At 38.5% G+C, this 23,809-nt stretch overlaps 1 protein-coding gene across 7 annotated transcripts in view; it reads left to right on the top strand.

The window, feature by feature from the left end:
- Positions 1-23,809, top strand: part of Thoc2 (THO complex subunit 2) — a 114,554-nt gene that overhangs the window by 11,235 nt on the left and 79,510 nt on the right. For all 7 annotated transcript variants that reach the window (XR_007830166.1, XR_007830167.1, XM_051141056.1 and 4 more), the window contains exons 2-4: positions 6,345-6,403; positions 16,682-16,773; positions 19,027-19,078. Coding sequence is in view for 5 of the 7 variants with exons in the window: in XM_051141056.1 (XP_050997013.1) it covers positions 6,345-6,403; positions 16,682-16,773; positions 19,027-19,078 (203 nt within the window). In the remaining 2 variants the exon portion in view is untranslated. The remainder of the gene's footprint in view (positions 1-6,344; positions 6,404-16,681; positions 16,774-19,026; positions 19,079-23,809) is intronic.

The following is a 23,809-nucleotide window of genomic DNA, read 5'->3' as shown; positions in this document are numbered from 1 at the left end:
GGGCCCAGGGGTCCTGCTCCAACGATGGTACCAGGCAAGGAAAATACAGGCAGTAAACTTCGAACCCCTACCCAGATCTAGCCAACGTTTTTGGTTTTTGGAGACAGGGTTTCTCTGTGCAGCCTTGGCTGTCCTGGACTAACTTTGTAGACCAGGCCAGCCTCGAACTTACAGTGATCCGCCTGCCTCTGCTTCCCGAGTGCTGGGATTAAAGGCCTGCACCACCTCTGCCTGGCTTCTTCAAGATATTCTACATCCCAGATGCAAGCTTATTATTACAGTTCAGCTTTACCTTGGTTTCTGATCTTCCTGCTATCATCTCCCAGGCTCTGGAATTGTAGGTGTGTGCCACCATACCAGCTTTATGTGCTTCTGGGAATCAAATCCAAGACTTCTGTATAATACTAGGTGATCACTGTCAGCTGAGCCATATCCTGAGTCTGCAGTAAGTTTTCAGTACATGTATCTAAAGCTAAGTATGCCCAACGTATGGAAGGGGGAGGCAGGAGGATCCAGGAGTTCCTCATGCTGTGGTGACCCCAACCATAAAACCATTTCATTGCTACTTCATAACTGGAATTTTGTTACTATTAATGAATCATAATATAAATATCTGATACGTAGGGTATCTAATATGAGATCCCCAAAGGGGTTGCAATCTACAGGTTGAGATCTGCTGCCTCAGATATTTATCTTTTTTTTTGTACTGAGAACATGTGAAAATCCTCTCTACTGGCAGTCTTTTTGAGACAGGGTCTTATTCAACTGAACCATCCTGCTACCCCTGTCTGATATTCTTTATTACTTGAATACATTTTTTAATAAATGGTAGGTGGTTAAGAATTTACATTTGAGGTTTTCAAAATTTTTGGAGATTTAATTAGTAATTGCTTTTGACTGGCCTTTTAACCCTAATTTTGAAAACAGTAACTGGTGTTACTTGAGTTGAGGTAGGAGAATCATAGTTTGTGGTTTGCCTGGGCTACAGAGTGCGTTCAAGGCTAGCTTGATAAACTTGGCCAGACTGTCAAAGGAAACAAAATAGAAGGGGAATATGACTATATTTTATTGATAGAATACTTGCCTAGCATGTACAATGCCATAGTCTCAATTCCCAGTAGCAAAACAGCAAAGAAAAAAAAACTTGTAAATGAATTGTGGATGTTTATTTTGTTGGCTTTTTCTAACCAACAAATGGAGTGTCAAAATATGTGATACAGAGGCAAGGTGTAGGGATGTGGGTAACCTGTAGCGTAGATAATTAAACAAACGGTCAGGTATGTAGCCTAGGGTGGTCTAGAATTCATGGTAAGCATCTGCTACCACACTTGGGCTTAATGGTGACTTTGATAAACAGAAATGATTCGTTTTATTTTATTTATCACCTATTTTTTTAAACATTTTTTATTATTAATTTATTCTTGTTACATCTCAATGTTTATCCCATCCCTTGTATCCTCCCATTCTTCCCTCCCTCCCATTTTCCCAATTATTCCCCTCCCCTATGACTGTTCCTGAGGAAGATTACTTCCCCCTGTATATGCTCATAGGCTATCAAGTCTCTTCTCGGTAACCTGCTATAATCTTATCCATTATTTACTCTACTAGTATCCTTTTGCTTAATGCCTCTCTTTCCCACTTTTTCTTTTTGATTTTTTTGTTTGTTTTTTGAGACAGGGTTTTTGCTAGTCCAGACTTTCCTGAAACTCAAGACAATCCTCCTGCCTCAGTTCTCTGAGTGTTGGAGTTATCCTTCTTGACCAAGGTTAATGAAGTTATATTATTTTGAGAACTTAGCTTTCTTTTTGAAATCAGGTCTTGATCTGTAATCTACTCAGGAACCTTAATCTGTAATCTCCTGGAACTCTATGTAGGCCAGTTTGGCCTCAAATTCATGGCAGTCATCTTACCTCCACCTCAGGAATGCTGGTGTTATAGGCACGAGTCATGACACCCAGGTCTTGTTTTCTTTTATTTTTTTTCTGGCTGTTTGAGACAGGGTTTCTCTGTGCAGCCTTGGCTGTCCTGGACTCACTTTATAGAGCAGGCTGGACTTGAAGTCACAGAGGTCCATCTGCCTCTGCTTCATGAGTCCTGGGATTAAAGGTGTCTGTCACCAGACAAACCTAGTTTCTTTACATTTTAATTTGAAATTTAAAATCATCATATCATCATCATCATCATTTTATGTGGCATATGCATAGGGGTGTGTGTGTGTGTGTGTGTGTGTGTGTTTGCATGCGCATGTGTATGTTGCTCAGAGGAGGAGCTTTTCTGTTCTCTCCTTCCACCTTTGGGTAGGTTCTTTTCTACCTTTGTATGAGTTCCCTGGATTAAATTCAAATACTCAGGCTTGGCGGCAGGCACATTTTATCTGGTAAGCCATCTTGTCAGCCCTTCATTTTTCAGTCTTGTATCTGGCATTGGTTTTTATTAAGAGTTAGGGATTGTAATAGGTCATTGTGATTGTGAAGAAAATCTAGCCTCACACAGGTAAATAGTTGGCAAGGGCAGCACAATTGTATTAGGCTTCTTGGATAATTAAGCACATTATTGTTTGATATCATGTCAAAATTCTAATATCACCCCCCGCCGCCCCCCCGTGCGTGAGTGTGTGCGTGTCTGTGGGCTTGGTTTTCTCCTTCCACCTTCATGTGATTATTAGCCATCATCTCTGTTGGCTCTGATTTTTTATTTTATTATTTTTTTAAAAGACAGATTTTGTGTTGCCCAGGCTGGTTTAGAATACAAGGACTCAAGTGATCCTTTCTTTCTTTATCCCAATTTTAAACTGCATTAGTGCCAGGTATGGTGGTGCACCACCTGTAAATTCCCGGTCAGCCTGGTCTATGCAGCCAGCTCTATGCCAGCTAGGGCTGCATAGTGTGGGTCTGCTTTTCCAACCTTCGCCCAAACCAATAAATAAAAGAAACCAAACCAGAGCCCCCAAATCAAATACAAAGAGGTGATATTATTATTTTATAACATATAGTGGCCATTTGGAAATTTTTTTTCAATGAGTTATGCAGTTCTTCCAAATATTGACAAACTTCATTGTAATATCAAAACCACATTCCTTAATGTCACCAGCAAAGATGATCTATGAAAGTAGTAATCCCTACAGTGGTAGAAACAAATTTTCCAAAATTCTTTTAGCTTGAAAGCTTAGGTTTATCGTTGACAACTAATAGTCTGTTATTTTCCTTGATGTGGCAAACTCAGTTCAGTTTTGAGAAAATGGCCTGCCGAATATCTCAGTTTGAGTATTCATAGCTTGTTAGTTGTTTCTCAAGTGGGAAAAAATGGTGTTCTGTAAAAACAAGATAATTTAGCTTGTCCTGGGCATGTTGGTGACTCCCTATAACCCCAGTACTTTGGGTGGTTGAGGTACGGGGATTACGTTGAGTTAGAGGCTAGTCTATACATAGTGAGTACTGTTCTAACTCTAAATAAGAAGACCTTGTCTGAAAAAAAAAAAAGATTTATAAGTAGTGTCCATGCAAGCAACTGTTAATAATTTAATGTTGGGTGGGAATTCTTTATGCAAACTTATTTTATCAGAGCATCTAAATGACATTTAAAAAAAGGCAGCATGGCATATGGAGTTACACACTTAGATTTTATGTAGCTGGTGGAAATTGAACCCAGGGCCTTATGCACGCTAAGAAATAGCTTACCACAGGACTATACTCCAGTCCTGTGTTCTGGATTTACATTAATTAATAATGAATAGGGATTTTTTTCTTTATTTCTTTTTGAGACAGGGTTTCTCTGTGTAAAACTCCTGGCTGTCCTGGAACTCTCTTTGTAGAGCCTCGAACTCATAGCCTGCTGCTGCCTCCTAGGTGCTGGGATTAAAGGCATGAGCCATAATGCCTGGCTGGATGTGTGTGTGTGTGTGTGTGTGTGTGTGTGTGTGTGTGTGTGTGTGTGTGTGTGTGTGTGTGTGTGTGTGTGTGTGTGTGTTTGAAACAGAGTTTCTCTGTGTAACAGCCCTGGCTGTCCTGGACTCACTTTGCAGACCAAGCATCCTCAAACTCACAGAATCCTCCTGCCTCTGCCTCCCAGAGTGCTAGGATTACAGGCATGTGCCGCAGAGCTCTGGCTGGTATTTTATTCTTAAACAGCAGTATTTCTTTGGATAGTATCTGGTTTGTAGCTATGCTAAAAGATAGTGGCAGAGATTTTAGGGTAGAGTGTTTTTTTTTTCTAGCATGTCTACCAGGCACTTGATTCAGAGCACTTGTAGCTCTGTAAGTAGCACTTGTAAGTAGGATTTGGTGTAGAGATAAAATTGGAGGTTGATACATTTAAGAATTACTGCTTTGAAAAGCTGCGTGTGGTGGTGCACACCTTTAATGCCAGCACTTGGGAGGGAGAGGCAGGGGCATCGCTGTGAGTTTGAGGCCAGTCTACAAAGGGGAGTCCAGGACAGCTAAGGCTACACAGAGAGACCCTGTCTTGAAAAACCAAATAAATAAATGAATGAATAAATAAAAATAAATAAATTACTGCTTTGGAAGAAGATGAGATCACCCAATGTGTACTGGGGAGAAAATTGTGCTGCTAAGATCAAAAGCAATAGGCTATAAGGACAAACATGCTTGCAAGTATAAGCGTGATGATTCCTCTGAAAAAGAAAGGGAGGGAGGGACAAGGAGTTGGCCATTCCTAAGCTGAGATTGGAAGTGCTCCAAAGTCTGAAACTTCTTGAGCACTGAGATGCCCACAGTAGAAACTTCCATTACCGACAGGCTGAAAGAACACAGCTTAAGAACATGGTTTATTTAGTGCCTTCAAGGAAAACAAACAAGACCCTGTTACTTCCTTTCAGCAGCAATAGCACCTTTTCTGTGCGTGTCCAGGTTCTCACATGCAAGTCTACTTACTAAGTAATAAAATGACAAATGTTTTCTCCACTGTACAGTAAACTGCTGAATTCACAAAATTAAAATATATATATAAGATTATTGTTAGGGGGTTGTAGAAATGGCTTAGCAGTTGCTAGTACTTAACTGCTGTTGCATAGGCCCTGAGTGTTAGGTCCTGCCACTTATGTTGGGCAGCTCACAACTGCCTGCCTGTAACTCCAGCTCCAGGGGATCTGACACCTTCTTCTGTCCTACACAGACACCTGAACATGGTATACACTAATACAAACATATATACATAAATAAATATGAATCTTCAAATATGTGTAAGATATGTATGAAACAAAACAAAATAAAATTTGTGTTATGTTTCAGTCTTGTCCTCAGACATCTTAGGTACATAAAAATATCCTGAACAGAAATATAAAAAAAAAAAATTCTGGAATAGTTTTGGTTCTAAGCATTGTACATGATACTCCTCCCCACAGTATTTTAATTCACTTCTTTTGCATTGCCCCTTTTGCTGTTTTGATTGTTTTGCTTTTATTTTTGGTTGCACAAATGTTTTCTAGTTTGTTGTAGTTCAGTAGTCACTAATTCTTTGCCAGTCTTGTTTCATCTGTATCACCCCCTTTTATTATTTTATCGTACTTTGTAGCAGATAGCATGTTATCTGTAGTGTGACACTTGAAGATGAGAATGCAGTGTTTCCGTGACATTCTGATTTTATTTTCTGTGGGGTGGTGTAGTATTTCATCAGTAGCTAGGACATAATGCTTGTACTCTGTTTTTATGATGTGAACAGCCGTTGGCAGATGGTGAATTTTTTTTTAATTAGGGATCTTAAAATGAAGATGTTCTAATTCTATCATTTTATTGGCATATATTAATTGTATAAATGGGTTTTAAGATATTTTCATTTATGTATACAATTTACTGTGATCATATCCAACCTTAACCATTTCCTCTACTGTCTTCCTCCTGTGCCAGCCCCCCGCCATAGTGGCCCTTTTATGTTTTAGCCTTTGTAAAAAAGGAAAAAAGAAAGAAAAATCTAGATTCCTTATTTACCATCCCTTCTTTAGTGGCTGAAATACTTCAAGATGGAGACATTTTATTTGAGATAGGATCTTAGGTTTTCTATGTGGCAGAGGCTAATTCTCTCTTCATCTCCTAAATCCTAGGATTATAGTCAGGCACCACTATGCTCAGTAGAGACATTTCTTATTTACTGTTGAGTTACTCACTGGAGTAAAGAGAGTAAAGAGAGGTAGGAAGTTTTTATGTAATAAATTGCCTGTTTTCAGAATGATAGGTTGATTGTTCTCTACTTCTGATGGATTAGAAGGTATTTACATATATCTGGGACAGTTCCATATACATTTTAGGAGATAAAACTTGCTTCTTAGGAATCAACTGTTTTTAGGATTGAAAATTGATATTTATTTATTTATTGTTTTTTTTTTATTGTAGTTTGCATTTATGCCGGATTCTCAGTGAAAATAAAAGCCATGACAGTTCAACCTACAGAGGTATGATTTTTTTTAAAATACCATAGCTATCATGTTTTACTTGTTTAAGATTATAAATCTCCATTTGATGTTGTGTATGAGAATCAAAGGTATAAGGGTACGTATAATTGAAGACCTTATATAGTCAGTAATAAAACTGTAGTTACAGTAAAATTATACATCTTGAATACATATGTTATTTCATCTGTCTGACTTTTACAATTGAGATTTTGTACATGTTTAAATTTCTGTAGTTAGCTGTACCAGTCATAAATGTGAAAGAACGCTATCCTGGGGAAAAAAACTGTTTTGGTCATATTTGCATTAGAAAATTACCACAAACCTAGCTCAGTGTTTTTGCTAAGCTGGTTATGTTCAGGTAGTATCTAGGGAGCTTGTTAAAGGCAGTTGTCATGGAAAATATAAGCAAAGGAGTTGTTTGCTGCATATCACAAATAAGATTTATTAACTAAAATGTTGCGTAATTAAGCAGGATGTAGATTTTACGTTTATAGGATTTTACTGTTTAACATTCATGAATTTAAAACTAGGCATAAGGATTTGGCAAAAGAGAAGCCAAAATTAAGGCAATTGTGTCTGATTTATACTGTTTTTATTTGTAGTTTTTATTAAAGATAATTTCATAGTGTTTTTCTAGTATGAAATCAATATTTTTATAACTAATAGTGTATTTTAACCACATACATATACAGATTTTATTATAGTTATACTTTATAGCCTTGTGAATAGATGTTTAAGGATAGTGTTTTTCCTAAAAATGGTTTTATCAAAAATTGAATATTAATGTGAGAGAATATATTTATTAGAAAGAATATTTGGAGGTTTGTGGGAAAGTATTTTTAACAAATGAAATAGCAAGTTTTGGTTTCTATTATCTTAATAGCTCTCTTTTAAGACTTAGCCTCTTAGCTGGGTTTGGGGCACATTCCTGTGAGCCCTGAACTTTGGATGCTGAGATGCTTATGAGTTCAAAGCCAGCCTGGGCTATAAAGTAAGTACTAGGCTAATCTGAGCTGTAGAGTGGAACCCTGTCTCAAAAACAACCAAACAAACCACAACCCCCCCCAAAAGCCTTAGTGTTTCTAGCATGATACCCACAAATAATACATTTTTACCTCCTTTATAAAATTGTGTAATTGGGCTGTAAATGTATAGCTCAGCAATAGAGCACTGACCAGGCAAATCAGGAGCTCTACTTTCTGTTTCTAGGACTGCAAGAAAATGTTTATGATCAGTCATAATGACTTTCAAGGTTTATGTTTTTTTTCCTAAATAAAGTTGACTTCTAGAAGTATAGGACAGTGCTAAAGTATCTATATGTGTATGTATGTATATAAAATTCTTCTCTCATACATTGCATCCCAACTAGAGTTTTCCTTCCCTCCACTCCTCTCAATCTTCCTCCCATCTGCCCTCTCCCCCAGATCAGCTCCTTCCTCTGTTTCCTTTAAAAAAAAAAAGAGCAGGATACCCAGGGAGACACAATAAGACTGGGCACAAACACTCATATCACGCCTGATGAGGTAACCCAGTAAGGAGGAGGAAAAGATTTCCAAGCACAGGCAAGAGTTAGAGACCCATTGTTGGGAGTCCCACAAGAACACCAGACTACTCAACCATGGAATACAGAGGCCCTAGGTCAGACCCATACAGGGTCCATGTGTGTCGCTTCATTCTTTGTGAGCCCTTATGAGGCCTGTGTAGTTGATTCTGTGGATCATGTTGTTGCAGTGTCTTCATCACCTCTGGCTGCTACAGTCCTTCCTCCCCCACTTCTGCAGGATTTCCTGAGCTCTGTCTAATATTTGGCTGTGGGTCTCTGCATCAGTTGCTGGATGGATCCTCTCTGATGACAATTGAGCTAGGCACTAGTCTATGAGTACAGCAGAATATCATTAGGAATCATTTCATTTTTTTGCCAAGTGCCTTTGGTTCTATACTGGATTTCTGGATTGTCCTACCTCTGGTTCCTGGCCACCCAGGCTGTGTCAGGCATGGGCTTCCTCTCATGGGTGCTTTAAGTTGGACCAGACATTGGTTGGTCATTTCCACAAGTTCTGTGTCACCATTGCTCCAGCACATCTTACAGGCATAATGGATTATAGGTTGAAGGTCTTATGGGTTGGTGGTGTCCCAGTCCCACTGCTAGCCTTGCCTGGTTATAAAAAAATTCTGGTACTGGAGAGACAGGCAGGAGGATTGAGAGTTTGAAGCCACTCTGGGATACATTGTGAGGACCCCACCCCTCCAAAAAATGAAACATCCCAAACCACTAGGCTACTTACTTTTTTCTGCTCCATGCTTATTGGTTTTAAACTTATTTAATTTTTATCTTGTTTAATTGGAAATTTATGTGGATAAGAGATTTTTTTTTTGTTTTTTTGTTTCAAGACAGGGTTTCTCTGTATAGCCTTGGCTGTCCTAGATTCACTTTGTAGACCAGGCTGGCCTCGAATTTACAGTGATCTACCTGTCTCTGCCTCCTGAGTGCTGGGATTAAAAGTGTGCATCACCATGCCTGACTGATAAGACAATTCTTAAACATATAAAATTAGTGTGTTACTGGTCTTTCAGTTTTGAATGACAGCATAGATCTTTAACATTGTTCATTTACATTGTTGTTTTGGTTTACACATGAATCCAAAAATAGTTATGATTGTGGCCTTATTGGCTGAGTAACCATTATTTTTCTTCCATTTCTCTGTTTTCTACTTATCACATAGACCCATTGGTTGATCTTTGCCAGTTGCCAAGTTTTGGTGTAAGGTCCTATTCGGTTTTGTGTGGAGGAAACTGACTTAATACCCTGTCTTTAGAATATCCTTTGTTTTGTCTTAGACAGATTTAGTATGGGTAGTGTTCTCTCTTACATATTACTTGTCATACCTTGACGTTAGTGTCATTTCAGGCAGGCAGTTTCCATTGTACATACTGTTTGTTCTCTTGTCCTTGCCTTTTAGCAATAAAGCAACATTGTTCGGCAGCTAAGAGCTCATACTGCTCCTTTGAAAGGACCTGGCATCAAACACTTATATGCAGATATCCCTCTGTCTAGTTGTTATTTTTTTTAAAAAAAGATTTATTTTTTAATATTATATGTACAGGGCTCTGCCTGCATGTATACCTGAAGGCCAGAAGAGGGCAGCAGATCACATTATAGATGGTTGTGAGCCACCATGTGGTTGCTGGGATTTTAACTCAGGACTTCTGGAAGAGCAGTTAGTGCTCTTAACCTTTGAGCCATCTTTCTAGCCCCTAGTTGCTATTCTTAAAACTGCCTTTTCTAAAATGTTAGTGTTAATGTGGAGTAGTTAGTGAATTTTTTCATATATAAAGGTTGTATGTTTCCCTGCACATTGTGAGTATAAGGGTAAAGTTTTCTGGCTCTGGCTCACTTAGTAGTTTTAAAGGTCCATTGTCTTAGTTAGGGTTTCTATTGCTGTAACAAAACTCCATGACTAAAAGTCACTTGGGGAGGAAAGGATTTATTTCACCTTACAGCTTGTAGTCCATCATTGAGAGAAGTCAGAGCAGGAACTCAAGACAAGAACCTGGAGGCAGAAACTGCTGTACAACTGGTGAAGGGGTGCTGCGTACTGGTGTAACTCCCCACGGCTTATTTATCCTGTTTTCTTATAGTACCAAGGATCACTAGCTCTAGGGTGGCAGTGCTCATAGTGAGCTGGGCCCTCCCACACCAGTCATCACTAATCCAGCAAGTGTACCACAGGCCCGTCTCATAGGGGACATTTTCTCAGTTGAGGTTTGGTCTTCCCAAGTGACTCAAGTTTGTGTCAAATTAACATAAAACTAGCTAGCACAATTGACTCCTTATAAACTTGTCAGACAAACACACCACTGTTAGACTATAACATTTCCTTTTTGTTCATCCTTAAGATCTCATATTAATATCACAACATAAAATATTCCAACTTTAAAAGTCTCACAGTCTTTAAAAATTCAAACACTTAAAAGTTGAAGTCTCAGCTGGCCGTGGTGGTGCACGCCTTTAATCCCAGCACTTGGGAGGTAGAGGCAAGCAGATCTCTGTGAGTTTGAGGCCAGCCTAGTCTACAAAGTGAGTCTAAGACAGCCAAGGCTACACAGAGAAACCCTGTCTCGAAAAACAAAACAAAACAAAAAATTTAAGTCTCTTTGAAACAATCAAAGTCTCTTTCCAAGTTCAAACCTCTCTCAAATAATCAAAGTCTCTAAAATATCCATAGTTTCCAAATAGCGAGCCCTAAAAACTCTAAAGTCACTTTAAAAATTTAGTCTCTCAACTGTGTTCCTATAATATAAAATAAGTTACATATTTTCTTACTTCAGAGGTAATAACCAGGGCACAATCAAAGCAAAGCAAAAACCAAAGTAGAACAGTATACAAAGTTCAGTGCTTGGTGTCTGGGACCTACTCATTATCACCTGGGCACCAAAGGTCCTTGCCACATAGTAGCACTTCTGGCTCTGCCATCCACAGCACATGCAGCTAGTTTCCTAGGCTCTGGCCAGCTCCACTTCACAGCTTTGCTTTCCTTGGCATTCATCCTGTATGTAGTACTGGCATCTCCAAAATGCTGGTGTCTCCTGCTATAACTGGGCTGCACCTTTACCAATATCTTTTCTTGTGTTCTCTTCAGGGTCCTGTCTCCCTAACTTTTTCATTCTTGGGGCTTCTCCTTTAGTTGAGGGTGTTCATCCACTATGGCCTGTCTGGGTTTCCCATGGTGTCAAGCTTCAGTTGCTCTCTTATGACCTCTTCAGTCCTGGGATTTTCACTGCAGCTGAGATCAGACTATCACCAGTGGCTTCTCAGAGTGCTGCTCTTCACCACTCTCTAATGCAGTGGCTTTCAACCTGTGTGTCTCGACCCTTTTGTTGATCAAACAGCCCTCACAGGGGTTGCATATCAGATCTCCTGCATATCAGATATTTACATTACAATTCATAACAATAGCAAAATTACAGTTAGGAAGTAGCAATGAAAATAATTGTATGGTTGGGAGTCAGCACAACATGAGGAATTGTATTAAAGGGTCTCAGCATTAGGAAGGTTGAGAAGCACTGCTCTAATACCTATAAAACCAGTAGGAAACTCTTAGATGTTACCAAGTTTTCCTGCCAGCCTGAAGTACAATTTTGGCCTCCTCTGGACAACGGCTTTTGTGTGCTGACTCTGAGGAAACATTTCCCAGAACACTTTGCCTCACTGATGCTGGTCTCCATCTCCCCCCCTCTTCTTATTCTTCCTCCTCCTCCTGTTCTTCTTCTTTTTTCAAGCAGGGTTTCTCTGTGTAGCCTTGGCTGTACTAGACTAGGCTGGTCTTGAAAAACCTAAGACACATACCTCAAGGCAGCTAGGCCAGGGCAAGTCCATAGTTTCCTGCAAGTTAGGCCAGTTATAATGGATACTAGCAGATCTTTGCTTTATTAAGGGAGTTGCATACCAGGCAGACCCAGCGCTGTAGGATCTCATGACTCAGGGCAGCAATTTCCAGTGAGAATCCAATGAAAGCCTCCAGTTTTCATTTTGCAACTCAGAGAAATTATGTCCTGTTGTTGAAAGAGAAGAAAGTAAATTATAGAGTATTATGGAGTAAAATCTTGGTCAAGAATGTAGAAGAATGTCCAAGACTCCTATGTTCTACTTGAAACCACTCAAGCCAGTTACTATTGTATGCAGGAAGGAAGGGAGCCTCACATACTCTTGGCTTCAGGAATAATTGATAGCTGGGCGTGGTGGTGCACGCCTTTAATCCCAGCACTCGGGAGGCAGAGGCAGGTGGATCACTGTGAGTTCAAGGCTACTCTGGTCTACAAAGTGAGTCCAGGACAGCCAAGGCTACACAGAGAAACCCTGTCTCTAAAAACTAAAAAAAAAAAAAAAAATAAATAATAATTGATAAGAAATTACTAAGCATCATAGGAGAATTCTCAGGTGAGGGCACTATCTTTCTGTTGAAGGAGGAAATATATAAGAAGATATGGCTAATCTCAATATTTTCTCAGCCCACAATAATCAGTAAATCCACGTTACTGTATTATTTCCACTCATGACTTCTCTTCCTTGCTTTTTCTTTGTCTTTTTTACTTAAAAAAACTTTTTATTGATTCTTTGGATTTCACATCATGCACAACAATCCCACTCCTCTCCTAGTCCCTCCATATCTGTCCTCTATCCTTGCATCCTCCCCTGCAAATGAAAACAAAAGGTAAAAATTAAAAATTAAAGTAAACAAGCCCCCCTAAACAGCTTTACTTGCAAATAGTCACTGCAGTGAGTCATTGCTCTGGTTCTAGACCTCTGGCTTCTGTTACATCATCAATACTGGATTTTCACTGGGACTGATTCCCTGAGTCATGGAGATCCTGCAGCTTTGGATCTGTAGGACTGGCCCCTTCACACACTCTAATCATAGATGGGATAGATGTTGGGGTTGGCCAACTCAAAGCCTTGGATCTGGGCCTGGCTGGTAGCTGAGTTGGTCAGCCACCAGCTCTCCCTTGCTGCCCAGGTGAGGGGTATGGCTAGCTTTCCTGTGTGCCACAGTTGGCAAGGGGCAGGGTCACCTCTCCTGTGCTACTCTCTTAATCATCATGCATTTCTGTGCTCTAGCTAACATGCCTCTCTTGCTTTAGTAAATCAAAGGTTTTACTTTAGTGGTTGTAGTCTCTTGTTATCATAGCTATTTCTTCTACTCCAGCTGACCTACAGATTCTTTTTCTTTTTCTTTCTTTTTTTTTTTTTTTGAGACAGGGTTTCTCTGTGTAGCCTTGGCTGTCCTAGACTTACTTTGTAGACTGGGCTGGCCTTGAACTCAAAGTGATCCACTTGCCTCTGAATTACAGATTCTTTTTAAAAAATTTTTTATTTATTTATTGTATATGAGTACTTTATCTGCAGAAGAAGGCATCAGATCACATTACAGATGCTTGTGAGCCACCATGTAGTTGCTGGGAATTGAACTTAGGATCTCTGGAAGAGCAGGCACGTCTCTTAACCACTGAGCCATTTCTCCAGTCCCCGCCTTACAGATTCTTAACACAAAATACCACACAAATGGCCCTGCTAGAGTCTTTGTTTCCCTTTGAAACAGCAAATGCCAAGCCTGTATCATCTAAGCTCCCTGATCTCTGAGCACTCAGTGGCTTTCCTAGCTTAGATTGTAAATGTCAAAACACATGATCAAGTCTGTCATAGCAATAACTCATGATCTGGTGCCAAATTCTGTCTTAGTTAGGGTTTCTATTCCTCTCATAAGATACCATGAGACAAAAACAACTTAGATTTACCATTTCTTTAAATATAATAGGAGTTCCTGATCACTTAAAAATATTTACCTAGAAAAATTGTGAATTAGAAACTTTCTTGGCTACTTTGTGGATTATAATTTAGCTCATTCTATATTTCATTTGTTCAGCAAAAGGACCTGGGTCACTATTCTCTATTTTCATTTTCTGTGATTAATATTAGAATTCATAGAGCTCCAGTGAACAGTATTAAAAAATACTCTGGGATCACAATTAATGATAATGAGCTGTTTTGCTCTTTTAAGTGATTGCTTAAAAAGTTATCTAGATAATTTTAAATAAATAATGTGTATTTTGTCAGAAATTTTATTAACATAAGTGAAAAATATAGAAGTGATCTTATTCCTACCATAACAACAAAAAGGGACCTAGAGGCAACTAGAGCACCACAAGACCAACAGAGCCAACTAACCAGGGCACAGAGGGGCCTGTGGAATCTGAAGCACCAACCAAGGACCGTGCATGGGCTGGACCTAGGTCCTCTACACAGATGTAGCAAATGGGCAGCTCAGGCTTCATGTGGGTCCTCTAGTAAGGGGAACAGGGGCTGTCTCTGCCTGCTTTTTGGTCATTTTCCCTGATGGGACTGCCTTGCCAGACCACAGGGAAAGAGGATGAACTCAATCCTGATGTGGCTTGATGAGCTGGGGTAAGTGGGTAGGATATTTTCTGAGGAATAGAGGAGGATGGAGGGGGAAGGGAGAGTGGGACTGAGGGAAGGGGCTATGACTGGGATGTAAAGTGAATAAATACATAAATAAAATTTCTTTGTTTATATAGCTTATTTACTTTTAAACACAATGAGGGCATAGTGTTTATAGTGGTACAATACTTAAATAATAAAATCTTCATAAGGAATTGATAATCTTGTATTTGTTTAGAAAATGAATTAGTGGACACATTTATTTCATTGCTAAACAGTATCTTTGCTGTCTAATAGGAGATAGCACATTTTTATGTTCTTTCTGTTTTATGATTAAGTTGTCTTATCAGGGGAGTTTTTTTTTCCCATAAAAATTTTGTTTTTTAAAATGGGATTATAACTAGCCTTTATGTTAGTTGCTCTGAGGGTGAAATGGGGTGGGACAGTATCTCATGTAGTCAGGTTGGCCTGCTGCTCGCTGTGTAGATGAGGATGGCTTTAAACTCCTGATCCTCTTGCCTCTACTTTATTTTTGTTTTGTTTTGTTTTTTGTTTTTGTTTTTCAAGACAGGGTTTCTCTGTGTAGCTTTGACTGTCCTGGACTCCCTTTGTAGACCAGGCTGGCCTCGAACTCACAGAGATCCACCTGCCTCTGCCTCCTGAGTGCTGGGATTAAAGGCATGTGTCACCATACCCAGCTCTGCCTCTACTTTCTGAATGAGTGTTGGGACTGTGGACTGATTTTACACCACTATGCCTGGTGTTTGTATGTTTTCCTTTGAGTGCTTTTCTATTTTGTCATCCTGGGGATTGAACTTGGGGTTTCAGAAGTGCTAGGGAATCACTCTACCAGTTGAGTTATATACTCTAGTCCCTAGGCTTTAGTTTTACATTTGTGTTTTTATTATTTTGAGGTGTGTCATATAGCCCGTGCTGGCCTGAAACTTGATATATGTGCTGAGGTTGAACTTGAACTGCAGATCTATCTGTGTGCCTCTATGTCCTAAGTGCTTGGATTACTGGCTACAAGTACCTGCCACTATGCCTAGTTTTATACCATGCAAGAGATGGAACACAGGGCTTCTTGCATGGTAGACAAGAACCAACTGATTTATGTCAGTAGCCCTCTATTGGTGTTTTGTAGAGCTCCTTGTTTTTCAACATTTAACGATTGGGAGGAGAAAAAATTATTATTCAGAAATAAAGAAAAACATGACTCAAAGGTGTTCAGTTAACTTTTGACTCCCCAGTGCATAAAAGACTTTTTGTAGAGGAAATGCGGCTCTGATAATAGCATGGGTTACTTGTAGTTGGCAATTCTCATAAAATACTCATTTTTGTACATATATATTCATTTTTGTTTGAATTCTGATAGAAATGGAAGAGTAAAAGAAATTAGATTTTGGAAGGAATTCCCTACCATACTTATTCTACTCCTAAGGTTTCACTGTAGCCCTGAGGTTGAATTGAATGTACTCTGAATATATTTATACAAATCTATGAATGTGGCTGGTGGGGAAATGGTTAATTTTGTGTGCGTGTTATACACACACACACACACACACACACACACACACACATACTGGTTTTTGAGACAGGGTTTCTCTGTGTAGGCTGGTCTATCCTGGAACTCACTTTGTAGATCAGGCAGGCCTGGAACTCACAGAGATCTGCCTGCCTCTGCCTCCCGAGTGCTGGGTTTAAAGGTGTGCAACACCACGCCTGTCTAATTTTGTTTATATCTTGTTGGGGTAAAGTGCACTCACTTAAAATATTTATGTAGACTTTAGAAACATGGGGAAAATGCTTTAAAATATGTTAGTAGGTCAAGTGTGTTAGTTACATGTCTGATATGTCTGTAAATCTAGTACCAGAAAGGTTGAGGCAGGTTTGCCCTTTCATTGTCCAAAATATAAAATGGTTGGTGCTGTAGCTTATTGATAGAGCCCTTGCTAAGTGCACATTCAGCTCCAGGACTACCAGAAAAGAAAAAGAAGTATTGGAGAGGAATCAGAATACTAAATGATGGACATGACGTCAATTATCTGAGGTTTGTAACCATGGAAAGAATAGAAGGGGACGCTTACTACTACTCATATTACAGTATAGAACAGATGGTTAACGTTTCCTAAACCCATTCGTTTAGTGCTCTTTTTCTACAAGTAGTTAGGTAAGCTCCTGCAGAAAACTATTATAAATATATGTTTTGTTACTGATGTTTATAATAATTGTGAGAAATAAAAAAGAATAGATTTTTTTTCTAGCAGAGTTTGCCTTTCTTGTTGAAGAGACTGTCTTTACACTATATCTTTTATGTTTAACAGATTTTCAACAAGCTCTCTATGAGTTGTCATACCATGTCATTAAAGGAAATTTAAAGCACGAGCAGGCATCTAGTGTTCTTAATGACATTAGCGTAAGTATATATATTTAAACAGTAATTGTTGCATATCTCTTCATTTTTGCTGCAAAGATCTAGAAAGTGAATAATATGAATTTTGTTAAAACAATAGTTGTTTTAAGGTAATATTTGTAAGCCATTTTCACTCTATAGAAATTGATATTTTAGTCTTTCTCTCTGGTTGTAAGGAAGAAAATGTTACACAAACCGGGTGAGCAAAATGAATGTACTATCTAGTCCCTCGGAACAAGTCGAACAGGTTCTTTGAAGGAGGGAGTGGGGATTGAAGGACAGAGACACGAAGAAATAGGAGCCAAGACAAGAAATCTTGATCAAGGCTCTACTTGATTCCATACAAGCATGGCTTATATAGCAAGGACCCCACAAGCTCCATTACGGACTCACTTTCTCCCTAGCCTCTTACGCAGGCTGAAAAGAATACCTGCCTCTGAATAACAAAAATAGTAGATACAAGAATAATGACCATCACAAGCCCCTTTTCAGTTCTCCACAGTCTTGCAGATAAAGCTGACTCTAACAGTTAGGGTGGAGAAGGACTTCTACTAGAATAATCACTGCTGCTTGCAGCACTCCTATATGAGGACCAATCATAAACCCTAAAATTTGAGTTTCCGGAAGGGAAGTATTCCAAAGGCGTCTCTGCAAAGCACCATTTCCAAGGTACAGTTAGATCAGTACATTCTCGAGGTCTGTAAGGAGGATGCCTCATAGGTACTGTAACACTTGAATTCTCCTTTCCCCTTCAAATGCAGGAAAATCAAGCAATTGGATGTTGTTGACATACATTATCTCAAGAAACAGGTTGAAGAAAAGGAGTAACAGGAATATATGTCCAATAAAGCTCTCCATCATCTTGCGTCATCTGACACATCGTTCCTTTTATCCATAGCATCAACCGTCTTAATATTTAGTTCCAGCAAAACACACCAACCTTTCCGGCAACCATCTTGCATTATGTGGAAAAGCACAAACACGCCCTCTTCCCCATATTAACACTGGGTCGGGGCCATTCCACTGTCCTGTTAAGGATCCTTCCACTTATTAGTATACCAGAACTGATCAGCTGCAGAATTCCCCTTGGCAGAAAGGATTTTTAGGTGATTGGGGATACAGTTCCCTCTTCTTTACTTTTTGTAAATAGGTGCCTGTAATATGCTTTATTGAAAAAGAATCATACAATTTTTTTAAAGCTTTGTTAGCGTACCCTGAGCCATTAACTGTATTAAATAGCCTTAGGCACACCAATGTGAGAAAGTTGGGAGTTGATATAGTTTTAGTGTTCTTGTATTATTTGACTGTAATTATTTTTCCATTTATGAAAATTGTTTAAGTAAATGGTCTTTATATATACTTGATTCTTACTAGTTAGTGTCTCCTTATTTTGATTACTTCATTATATCTATATGCTTCCATACTGCATTGCCTTTGTCATGCCTTTTCCATAGTAATGTAATTTGTCCAGTGGATTTATGTGACTCCTAGCAACTGCCAGCTTTTTTCTTTAGAATTTCTTTCTTACAGTCTCTGAAAATAGATGAATTTTAGGCTTGCTGCAGTGCTAGAAAACTAATTACAGTAACTGAACTGTGATGCTTACTAATCGGAAACAGCTCTAAAACTGATCAGGGGAGTAGTAGGCCAAGAGGCACCCTTAGAAAAATGCTGGTGCTTTCATCCAGAAACAGGATTTGGGGTCAGTTTTTTTCCCCAAAAGCTATAAACAAGAGGGAATAAAGAAAACAAAATTTATTGATGGTCTTTCTTTAGGTACATGTGAAGTATTCTACATTTTAGTGCTTTTCTGAGGTGCTTCTTTAGATTACTGCTTTCTTATTTTTTAAAAGGCCACTCTGCAGTAGAAATTGAAATTGCTGCTGCTGCTTTTTCTTCTGTCCTCTTCCTCCTAGTCTTCTTCCTTCTTCCCCCTCTTTTTTTTCTTTATTTGAGATGGGATCTAATTATGCAGCCCTTTGTGGCTTGCCCCAGGCGTGTAGACCATGCTGATGTGAGTCACAGAAATCTGCATGCCTTTGCCTTCCTGCACTGGGGTTAGAGGCCTGTACCATATGCCCAGCACAAGTACTTTCTTCTAACCTATTTTCTTATATTTATGAAATGTTCTTTGGAGAATTCTAATGTAGAGATGTTGAAGTTTAGTTGATTTCTAGTTGGTTGATGAGCATTATTCTGAAATAATAACATATTCTGTGTGCAATTCTGAAATTTATTGTAAATCTATTGTTTAAGGAATTTCGTGAGGATATGCCTTCTATTCTTGCTGATGTATTCTGCATATTAGGTAGGTATTAAACTTTTGTTTTTGTATACAATGTGTACTTTGTGGTAAATTCATGTTAAATGTTTTCTTTTAAGATTAAAAAAAAAGATTTGTTTATTCATTTTATATCCTAATTGCACCGTCCCCCTCACTTTTCTTCTAGTCTCCTGTCACATACCCTTTCCCCATTCTTCCCTCTTCTTCTCCTAAGACATGGGGGTGATTCCCACGGATACCAACCCACCCTGGCACATTAAGTTGCTACAGGGCTGCGCATCCTTCCCACTGAGATCAGACAAGGCAGGCCATTTAGGGGAATGGGATCCAAAGGCAGGCCTCAGAGTCAGAGAGCGTCCCTGCTCTAGTTGCTGGGAGGCCCACATGAAGACCAAGCTACACATTTGCTACATGTGTTCCTTCAAGATTTTACAGATGTACAAATGTTTCTGTAATTCTTCAGTCATTTTTAACTTTACATAGAGTATAGTTTTGTAAATCAAGTGTCATCACAGTTAATTTATGAAGTAAATTTATAGTACAATTTAATTTTATGAATGTTTGACAGTGTATATTTATATAAGTTTGAACTAAAGTGAAAAAGTCAAGTTTTCTGACATTTGTCGTGATTTTCTACAATTTTAGTAACTACATAATGTCATTCAATGAGATTTCTCTGAATCTCACACTTAAGCACTGTGAAGATTTCTACTTTGCTGTTGTTCCCTTTTGGTTCTTAATTGCAAAACAAGTCAAATTAGTCATAGTAATTAAAAGTACTTTTGTTTTGAGGGTAAGAAACTGATTTGTGTTTATCCAGACATAAGAATTCATCCAGGCATGATGGTGCATGCCTTTAATCCCAGCACCTGGGAGGTGAGGCAGATCTCTGTGAGCTGGAGGTTAGCCTGGTCTACGAAGTGAGTGCAGAACAGCCAAGGCTACACAGAGGAACTCAGTCTCAAAAAAAAAAAAAAAAAAAAATCAATGTAAGACTTTTTTTTTAAAGGAATGTTTCTTTAATTTACATTTAGACGTAGTATTTCTCTAAGGAAAACATGGATTTACAAATAATGTGTTTTAAAAATTTATTTGTTTAATTTTATCTATTGATTAAAATAACTCACCATGGCTTCCCCATTAGTTTTGTGCTTTCTGAAACTTTGAATCCTAACAGATAACATTGCTAGACATATATTACCTTTAAACAAGACTTAGGCTTCGAGAGTTTGCCAGGTTGGCAAGAGTTATTTCATTATTTCAGCTCATTGTTCTTATCCATAGGATTAGGTAGATTACTTAAATGGCTTACTGAGCATCTAGAATTTGGTCTTAGCTAATATGAATTCCTGTGTATTAGTTTGTTTGTTTTCTTTTTTGAGACAAGATTTCTCTGTGTAGCCTTGGCTGTCCTGCACTCGCTTTGTAGACCAAACTGGCCTCCAACTCACAACAATGCATTGGCCTCTGCCTCCCTGTGTGCTGGTGTGAAATGTGTGTGCCACCACTGTCTTTCTTTAGTAATCATCAATTATTAGCTTCTTCATTCTATTAGTTTTTCTTAAATTGACTTATTTTGCTAAAATATAGTTTTCCTTCATAGTTTTTTTTAGACATATGAGTTTCACAGCATTTTACTGTAACATGGATTCATAATGATTTTATTTACTTTGGGGGGAATTTTTCCATACTACCCAAACATTTTTACTGGAAAGATTAGAATACCATATTTGGATTAGACTATCCTTCACTTGCCCTCTCATGTACATTCACTCTTGGCAGGAAAAACAATGATGTATGACTCCAGAACAAGTAAAGGAATTTAGATTAAGAATGATAGAGGGCTCTAGAGATGGCTCAGAGGTTAATAGCACGACTGCTCTTCCAGCAGTCCTGAGTCAATTCCCAGCAACCACATGGTGGCTCACAATCATCTATCATGAGATCTGATTCCCTCTTCTGCTGTGTAGACATACTTGGAGACAGAATACTTGTATACATAACAAATAAATAAATCGTTAAAAAAGAGAATGTTATCCAGCTAGCTGGGAAGTGGCTTAGTGCTTAGGAACACTTGTTGCTCTTGCAGTTCTCAGACTCCACATAGCAGCTCCTCATCCTTAGCTCCTTTCATAGAGAATCTTACTTCAATAGATACCACACATACTCATACACATAAAACTAGTAGACTAATTTTAAAAAGGATGAGAATATGTCTAATAATGATGATGGTAATAATGGTAATAATGATATTATGACATAGGTGCTATTTTTGGAGTTCCTTTAATTTTTTTAGGCACCATGATAAAGCTTTTCATTTAATCTTAATCTTCATAACAACTACTGTGTGGTAGGTATGCAGATTGGGAAAGAAAGGTTTACCAAGGTGGTTACTTTTTCTAGCAATGTAACTGGTAAGGCAGCATTTGAACCTCGGTCCTTTGGCTCCAGAGCCCATGATCTTTTTACTATATCATGTTGTCTTTTTAATGTGTTAAGAGTAATAAGACAAGACATTCCTATACTTTTCAGGTTAAGAGAACTTTAAAAAAAGACTAATCACATGAGGGTGAGGGAGCCTGAGTGACAGGCTGGGTGACAGGCTGATTCTGAAGTAATATGCACTGATGAGACCTTGGAGTTGGGCCAGTTGGTGATGTAGAAGACAGGAGTGGGCTTTTTAGAAAATCACAGGGGAAATTAAAAAGATCTTGCTAAGTGCTAATTTAGGATACAGAAGTAAGGTATGATAAATAAATTTAGTTGACTGGTGCTTTGAGTTAGAACAATAAATAATAAAGAAAATAGAGAAAGTATAATTAATTGTGATCACTACTAACCTGAATTGTTGACAGATTAGCTAACAAATTTACTTAGGTCCTACTCAGTATTACTACCATAGTTAAAAGCTGAGAGAATAGTACCTTGTCAGGTCAGGTAGCTAAAAAGACTTGATCACCTATGCCTGATCTTGAGGAACTTACCAATGTATATTGATAACTAGGGCTCTGTGACAATTGAGAACCACTTAAAAATTAATGAGATACATATCAATTAAGTCTTAGAGAGAAAACTTAAAAGTTGAGATTAACTGGGCCTGAGGGCACACACTTCTAGTCCCAGCATTTGAGTCAGAAGTAGGTGGATTGGGGCTGGAGAGATGGCTCAACAGTTAAGAGCACTGACTGCTCTTCCAGAGGTCCTGAGTTCAATTCCCAGCAACCACATAGTGGCTCACAACCATCTGAAATGTGATCCTGCAAGGGTAAAAGCAGGCAGAGCACTGTATATTTAATAATAAATAAATAAATCTTTAAAAATAGATTATTTGAGCTGAGTGGTGGTTGCTTTAATCCCAGCATTCGGGAGGCAGAGGCATGCGGATCACTGTGAGTTCGAGGCCAGCCTGATCTACAAAGTGAGTCCAGGACAGCCAAGGATGCACAGAGAGACTCTGTCTGGAAAAACCAAAACAAACAAACAAACAAACAAACAAACACCAAACCAAACCAAACCAAACCAAAAAACAAAAAAACAAAAAAAGAAGTAGGTGGATTTCTGTGAGCTTGAGGTCAGCCTGGTCTACATAGTGAGGTCCAGACTTGCCAGAGCTGCATAATGAAACTCTGTCTCAGAAAAAAAGGTGAAATTGTACTGTAAGTTGCATTGTTTTATTTTTTTCCTTTGAGATGTGGGGGATAGAACCCAGGATCTCACAGATGATAGGAAAGTGCTCCTACAACTGAGCCACATTCAGAGCTCCTAAAATTTTCTTAATGTACCTATGCTAGCTTTGTGCTACAGTGGCTAGGATATGGGCACTGTCAAGAAGGAAGAGTGAAGGGCCAGAAAAATTATAAGTAGTGATGATAAGTACTGTGTTTGATGATAAATCTCCTTCCTTTTTGATTCTTTGTGTTGACAGTAGAAAGTAAACTAAAGCACAACTATGATGAGGCTGTTATTTTAGAAGACCTACTTAGAGCCTCATAGTTATTATTTCACTAAGACTGATGACTTTTATTGTATATTCTGAATTAACAATTGACTTTAAAATAAGTTAGTCAGCCTGTAATTCTAAGCACTTGGGAGGTAGAAGCAAGAGGATCATAAATTTAAGGTCATCTTGGCTATGTAGTGAGTTTGAGGTCAGCTTTGCTGCAAGAGACCCAGTCTCAGAAAAAAAATTAATCAGTTAAGGCAACAATTCCGAAATCAACCTTTGTGTTATCCTGTTAATCCTATTTTAAATTTTTTATATTTGACATTTGCATTAATTGTTTTATTTCTTCCACACCATAGATCTAAAGTTGGATAAATTTTCTAGAACTGAAGGAAGTCTTTGTTTTTAAATATCTCAGTAGGAAGAAAATTTAGTGACTAGAATTATTCAAAATTAGATTTTAAATATACCATTTAATACTGACTTTTCATAGACTTGGTGGCAATTAGACTCAACTTCATTGAAAAGTGACTCTTTAAAGTTAGGAAATACTTTTGTGCCAGCACTGAGGAAACTGAGAAAAGAGAATTGCTGTGATTTGAAGATCAGCTTGAAGTTCATAGCAAGTTGAAGGCAAAACAGTGCTATAAAAGGAGACCTTTTTGTAAAACAGAAAACAAAACAAAACAAAGCAAAGAAAAACAAAACAAACAAAGGTTGAAAAGCTGGCTTAGTGGATAAATCACTTGATACAGCATGAGAATCAGAGTTTGGACCCCCAGCACCCACAAGAACAGCCAGTGCACGACTCT

The sequence above is a fragment of the Acomys russatus genome, chromosome X (assembly GCF_903995435.1).
Source record: "Acomys russatus chromosome X, mAcoRus1.1, whole genome shotgun sequence".
NCBI classification, from domain to species: domain Eukaryota; kingdom Metazoa; phylum Chordata; class Mammalia; order Rodentia; family Muridae; genus Acomys; species Acomys russatus.
This window is presented reverse-complemented; position numbering and strand designations above follow the sequence as displayed.